At 34.7% G+C, this 7,321-nt stretch overlaps 2 protein-coding genes across 2 annotated transcripts; both read left to right on the top strand.

The window, feature by feature from the left end:
• The first annotated feature begins 2,937 nt into the window (after positions 1-2,937).
• On the top strand, positions 2,938-4,029 carry LOC139099126 (juvenile hormone acid O-methyltransferase-like). The gene is made up of 2 exons (XM_070651526.1): positions 2,938-3,623; positions 3,676-4,029. Exons 1-2 carry the CDS (start codon positions 2,978-2,980, stop codon positions 3,825-3,827), a joined length of 798 nt encoding a protein of 265 aa, XP_070507627.1. The 5' UTR covers positions 2,938-2,977; the 3' UTR covers positions 3,828-4,029.
• Positions 4,030-4,949: 920 nt separating this feature from the next.
• Positions 4,950-6,327, top strand: LOC139099088 (juvenile hormone acid O-methyltransferase-like). Its single transcript, XM_070651486.1, has 2 exons — positions 4,950-5,617; positions 6,049-6,327. The coding sequence occupies exons 1-2, from the start codon at positions 4,975-4,977 to the stop codon at positions 6,213-6,215; spliced, it is 810 nt and encodes a 269-aa protein (XP_070507587.1). The 5' UTR covers positions 4,950-4,974; the 3' UTR covers positions 6,216-6,327.
• The last annotated feature ends 994 nt before the right edge of the window (positions 6,328-7,321 follow it).

Here is a 7,321-nt window from a genome sequence, read left to right as displayed (position 1 = left end):
TGAAAATCCACCACACGATCAGCGTGTACGGAGTAGGCAAAAACACAATGAATACATTAGCAGCTAATATCGCGATAAATTTATATCTATATCTCCTATTTATTTTTTTCGCATATCTGAATATTGGTCAATAGTCTTAATAATTTTTCACGCTAATTTATACCCTCATAATTTGTTTTTGTGTTCAACCTCAAATCGCTCGTTGCCTTCTGAATAGAATTTAATGAAGCCATAAATGTATTTTAATGGACTTTTTGCAATTCCAATTTGGAAGGTCGATAGGTTTTAGTAAAGAAACGCTAATAATTTAATTAAATTCACTGTTTTGCTCCCTCGCACATTTGACACGGCTATCTCATATGAGTTGCGTATTTAAAACTGCTTATTATTTCCACTAACTAACTAATTCATGGGTGGCTTACTGTCACTTTTATTCTACATTTTACGTTTTCTTTTATGATTATTTTAACTTGTAGATTTTTTTATGTAAAATAAGAGTAAGGGAATTAAGGTGGGTATATGGTATGAAGCGCATATTTTGGACAATCGTGAGAATGTTAAGCTTGGGTGGGCTTATGATTAAAAGCTTATCTTACTATCAGCTAAGTTTCTAAGGCTCTGTTTTGAAGGTGCTTATACTAGGTCTTCTGGAGTCTCTGGAGACTAATGGAGACTAATGGACATAAGGTCGACTAATTACTACCTGTTCCATTAGCGACCCCTATCCTGATCTCTTCCTGGTAATACTCCTACCCTTCCTGCTTCCTGGTTATGCTCCTACCCCACCTTCTTCTCTTCCTAGTTATGCTTCTACCTCACCTTCTTCCTGGTCATGCTCTTACCCCGACATGCTCCTACATCACCTCCTTCTTGATTATACTACTATGTGTGACTCTGTACCGAATATATGCCTGGATTCAAGTTTGATCATTTCTAAATTCATTTTGATCTCCAGAGAGTGATTGGATGAGAGACTGGACAGATCCTATTATGATCATTGAGAAACAATGATGCAGCCTATACCTCAGTTGGTAGTAGTCTGCTAGACATCTGCATGCTGCACCAGGCCGACGTAACTCTGACATGATGTCTGACTTGGTTTAAATTCGACACCAAGCCTTCCTGGTGCTGGATTGTGGATCAATTAACCGACTGGAGCTATAGCTAAGCGACTGCTTTATAGTTAGTTAAATCACTTTGTCCTGCTGATCATCTACTCAACATTAGCAAAACCACAGCAATTATAAATCCCAAAAGTCAATCAGACAAACATGCACCAATAAAAAATATTCCACATTCTCATTGAGACAAAAAAATATGCGTCATTAAAATTTTTGTGTACATCACAACGACGACTCTATAATATGAAATGAACAACATTGGAGCGACAACGATGATGATGTTGATGATGATTATCACAAATGGAAAATTCACATAAATTAAACATACTTAAGCAGGCATTAACATGCTCAACATGTTTTCGTAGTCATTAACTGAAAACAAAAAATTTTTTTTATTCATTTATTTCTTGTGATGTCGCTGTATATAGTTATGTGTATAATTTCCAATGAAAAAAAACATTGATGGCAATCTCAATCTCGTCTCATGTATGCTCGTATAAATTCCAATGTAATAATATACATAAATGTCTAAATACCCATAGGTATATGCTCTTTTTTAGTGCATTTTTGAAGGAATGACGCTGGAAATTTCACTTTGATTGGCTGACTGGATGTTTTGCTGGATGTTGCGTGTGAGATTTCAGCGCACAGACATTGTTGAGAGCTCTAGTTTGCAGCATTAGCTCTATTTCATCGAGTTATTCCGATATCGAGTGGTTTCGAAGCATAAATGCAGGTTTATAATCGATTTTTTCCCGATTTTCCAATTTTAAAACAAATGAAAACAATTTCGAAGCGTTGCTTTCAATAAATTTAAATTTCAAGCAACCGTTAAAAATTTTAAGTTTAAAAAAACCGTTATATGAACAAATTTATTGGAAATTGATCTGAAGTTCACTGGATCTCATTTTTTAGGTCGGGGAAGTGACTTAGACCCTACTGGATCTTGATTTTTAGGTCGAGGAAGTGACTTGGAAATGATCGCTGAGATAAAAATGCGCTGATGACTTAACGAGCAAATTTTGCAATTTTTTCAATGTAACACGAAATAAATGATGTGTGCCTTCCTTAACGAGAATTAAATTCATAAAAGATGGAAATTATTGTGGCGTCATTGCAAAAAAAATAACAAAATAGTCTTTATTACTATGATGATTATTCGATGAATCGTCAATCGATTTATGATAATTTATACTCTATTTTAAAAGAAACTTTATATTTTTTTAGGCTAAGAGGTAGTGAATTTAAATTGAATTTTTAGCATATGAGTAAGATAAATTTAAAGACTTTATTGCATTCGGATTGCCATAATATCGAATATCTTAAATGATTTTTAAATGACTTAAAAATTAAAGTTTAATTTATGGAAATTGACAGGAAAAAAAAAAATGATGACAAATATTTAAATTTGTTTTGTTGAGTTTATTTTTAACAAATTAGGTCTTAATTAATATTAATAATGTAAATGCTTTGCGACTATAATTATATTTAGAGATTGGCTATTTAGGAAATTAACGGTTTTGTAGAATTCAAACATTTTAACGGTTTTGTAGATTTCAAATTTGTTGGTTGAGAAAAATTTAATTTTGGTTAAAAAATTGTTAAGTTGTGAATTATCGTGTTTAGTAATTGTTTTAAGGATTTAACATTCGTGACAGCCCAACAACTCAATAGAACTGATCTATTAGAACATACAGGACAATTCCATACGGAAATAGCAGGTAAATTCATACTAAGTAACCTTTGATTTTAAAATTTTGAAAAAATTAATCCTAATTCCATCAATAATTAATTAACATTCAATCCATTACAGGCACAGCACAGCTCAGAACGTTTATCAATCATCTACAATAATCATGAATAATCCAGAACTGTACAATCAATGTAATCAGGTTCAACTGCATGGAGTTGAAAAATATTTTGATTTTTATCGTGAAAAGTTAAGAGAAAAGTTTAGTGGCAAGAATATTGAGTTACTGGATATTGGCAGTGGTTGTGGAAGAATCTTGTCTGAAGTTGTCATCGGTAAAAGTGGATTAAACTTCTCTAAAGTCATTGGTGTGGATGTGAGTGAAGAAATGGTGAAATTTTCACAAGACAAATATGGCTCGGATCAAGTGTCCTTTCAAGTCATGGACATAGTGGAGGAAATACCTGAAACCCTAATGGATCGGCAATTTGACATCGTTTCATCATTTTTCTGTTTACATTGGGTCAGTGACTTAAGTGCAGCATTTGGAAACATTCCCAATTTACTCAAATCCGATGGATTATTTTGCTGTATTTTTTCACAATTTCGTAAAAATATTTACGGAACGGAAGTAAATGATGAGCATTCAAACTATCTGCTCAACTCTAGAGAAGATTTAAAATCTTCACGACTTTCTGGTGATCCAGTTGATGTACTTAGAAGACTTTTAAGTGAACATCGTATGGAATTTGTTGAACTTGTTGACATTCCGGATGATGAATTTGAGTTCGACAGTATAGAATCATTTGAACGTAAGTCTATTGAATCATTTGTAATTTTAAACTGATTTTGTATGTATTTTAGAATCTGTTGAGTCTCTGATACCAAAAGAAATGCCAGAAGCTGAAAAACGGGAAATTGTGAAGAAGCAGCTTAAACTGACTCCGTTGGTAGAGAAGAATGGGAAGTTTGTATTTTATGCTCAAAATGTTTATTTTATTGCACGTAAGCTGTAGAACTTGAGGACAGCAAGTGAGTGGCAATGAATAATTAAGTAGTTAAGTAGCAGTTTTAAATTAGTCCATAATTTTGGGATTTAGCATGTAAATTAAGTAAATTGAAGAATTTCATCCAAAAACAAAGGGATTTAGACCCCTAAATCCATCCATGCATAAATATTCCATTGTTGTTTCATGTTAAATTAAAATTTTTATATAAAGTTGTTATTTACTTACATTAGTTTACTTTATTGTCTTTATCTATGACTTGGTTATTCTAACCTTGTTCCTATTTGAAGGTTAGGCTACAAGAAACTAGAGATACTGTCACACTTGCAATTGGTAATTGACAAGCGGTAGCTAGAAAGTTACAACAAAACGCTTTCCATTTGACTCTGTTGCTTGCTCTGTCACCTAGTTTGTACAAATTCACTGTCCACACGTTAAGTACTGGCATTCCTTTATCACTGTTCTACGTCATGTTAGCTTTTGGAGCTCCAAGACGTCTTTTCCCTTGCTGATTTCCAACCAACGACGGTGTAGACATGATTAATGACTAACGACACGCACTTTTAACTTGCTTATGTCTGGCCGATGAAGCCAAACTACAAACTATTTTGCAAATAAAATTGAAATTATTTAGGTTGATGTGATTGTGTGTTTTAGAATATTCAGGAGCGTAGCAAGTGGGGCAGAGTTGCAAAACAGGCAAAAACAGTACAATTTCTTAATAACGTGTATGGTTTTTGTTATACAAAACCATATAAATTATCAAGAAACTAGAGTATCGGGAGCGCCCGTGGCGCCCATCTTCAAAATTTTCAGCTTCACGTGGCATCACATTACACTCCCATCCCCCCTGATACCCCTCAATTTTCGGCTTCACAAAATGGCTTCCGTTCTTGTATCAGCAAAGGAATTGGGTGTTTATAATATAGCCAATTGCCTGTCATGGGTACCTGATTTGCAACTCTGATTGTGAACTTGGATGTGATTGAGTTCACGATCACTTCTGGTATAAATTTGTTTCGACTTTATACCACGCGTTTGTTTATAAATTCTAATTTTGCGAATTTATAAATATTCATACAAACTGTACGTAATACGCAAATTTTTTCACTTAAAAAGCCCCAAATTTTAGTTGACTAAACAATAGTTAGTCACAATGAATGATCCAGAAACATACAGTCATAATAATCAGCCTCAGAAAATTAGAGTTGAAGCATTTTTTAAGAATTATGGTGAAGATTTAAAAAAGGAATTTGATGGCAAGGAAATTGACTTGCTTGATATTGGCGTTGGATGTGGAAAGATTTTGAATGAAGTGATAATTGCCCAAAGTGGATTAAAGTTTTCAAATATTGTTGCTGTCGATGTGAACGAAGATATGCTGAAATATTCAATTGAGAATTATGGAAGTGAGCCAATATCATTTGAAGTGCTGGATGCGGGGAAGGAACTTCCGGACAACTTTAAGAATCGCAAATTTGACTTAATCACATCATTCTTCTGCATCCACTGGATTAATGACTTTAATGTATTATTCGAAAATATCCGGAACTTATTAAAACCAAATGGAATTTTCTGCTGCATATTTTTTCAAGTAAAAAGATCAGTAGCTAAAAATCTGGAGGAAGCAGATGACGCTGTTAGGAATTTAGTTCAATATGAAAATCGTCCAAATTTTCGAATTGAAGGTGATCCGTCTGAAGTTGTTAGAGGTCATTTGAGTGATAATAACATGGAAGTAGTTCATATGACTTATGGTGATGATGCATTTATATTTGAAGATTTGGATGCTATTAAAGGTGAGTTGTGGAAATTTTGGGTAGTTGGACAACTAGCCCGGAAAGCACACGATGTAGACATGCAGAAAATCAGGCTTGAACTAGCGTGACTCTGGCACTTAGGCTGATTTGATGAAATCTGGTCTCAAACTTCAATCACGCTGGTCTGCTTAAGAAGAGCAAAATGTGACGAACCGCAAAGTTAGTTCAAATAAGCCGTCAGCGCATCAATGGCGCTTATAAGCGTCACTGTATTCAAGTGTGCTATTCGGGCTATGGCCAAATTTTCGGCCATTTCTAAGTAGTGTGCCTTTCTGATAAGGATTCCCGATGTCTAAGTATAAGACATCTCAGTATATTCCCGTCTCAAGAATTCTAGTTACAACAAGTGCCAAGAATTATAATTCCGTCCTGCAATATTATTGATTTATATCAAAATCTTGCCTTTTTAGGTTTCAGCGATCCTCTAGCTCCAAACCTTGCCAATTTACCTGATGAAGAGAAGCTTAGCGCGTTTGGAACACTAACTGAATTATTTGAAATGGAATTTGAAGATGATAAGCTTGTGTTTGGTTTACGAACTGTTACTTTTATGGCTAAAAAGCTAGCTGATGATTGATTTCACATCTTAATTGTTGACTTTATGCTGTTTACAGCAGTAATAATAACTTTTTATAATTCATAATATGAATTTTAAATAAATGTAGCATAATAAATGCAGGAAGCATGAAGGATTTTTTTCTCTACTGTCTTCATCCTCTCATTTAAACATGCAAGTGATTATGTCAACGACAACAACGACGACGACGACGATGAGGAAGGAAAAAAAAAAGTTTATTAAATGAAAAATAATTAAATTAAATTACGCTCCAAAAAATATATATTTTTTTCCGTCATCCTCCTTTTTTCAGCATCAGCGAAATATCTCTTCTTATAATTTTCGTAACATAAATTTCCATTTTCCGTCATACATCATCCGTACAGATGGCAATTATAAGTCAGCATAGAATGAGGAAAAAAAAAAATATTAATCAGGCACATATAAAAAGGAAGATGAGTGGGGTCGTTTGGCAATGTTGTGTATCTTTTTGGACTATAGTTGATCGGCGGAAGGCGGTAACTTGCAGAAGGGACTATCCGAGGGATTTGAAAGTCTGCATAACGGGCCCATGATGCATACTACGGAAAAAGAATTAGTGAGCGGCTAAACACGGCTTTTGCCAAACTTGGATACACCTTAATTAAACGGAAGTGTATCTTGATCGTTCTAATCTAGCTCATGCTGGATAGAGATATGCAATTAATGTGAAATGCTCCACAAGGGCCAATTTCTCCGTTCTCCGGTGTTGGTATGGTAGGTCCGATACGGTGTGGGTTCACCACTGGTACGGTGTAGGTTCATCACTGGTACGGTGTAGGTACAACGGTACACCACTTGTACAGTGTAGGTACACCGGTACACCACTTGTACGGTGTAGGTACCGCTCCCAGGTTATATTGGTACTCCTGGTTTGGCAAAGGGCAAGATCTATACCGTACATCTGAATTAATATACCAGTTTACCATATCAGCAGCAGGGAAAGGTTTGATTCCTTCTAAATACATCTTGCTTCAACTAAAATTGTCAAGACAACAAATCTCCAAGAATCGAAATTAAAGAAGGGTTCTGAAAATTCCCAATTTTTAACTCGTCCCTCATTTGCGAATGCTCCACTAGAGAACGAG

The sequence above is a fragment of the Chironomus tepperi genome, unplaced genomic scaffold, assembly GCF_022539635.2.
Source record: "Chironomus tepperi strain 1889 unplaced genomic scaffold, CSIRO-AGI_Ctep_v1 contig_461, whole genome shotgun sequence".
Taxonomy (NCBI): Eukaryota; Metazoa; Arthropoda; class Insecta; order Diptera; family Chironomidae; genus Chironomus; species Chironomus tepperi.
This window is presented reverse-complemented; position numbering and strand designations above follow the sequence as displayed.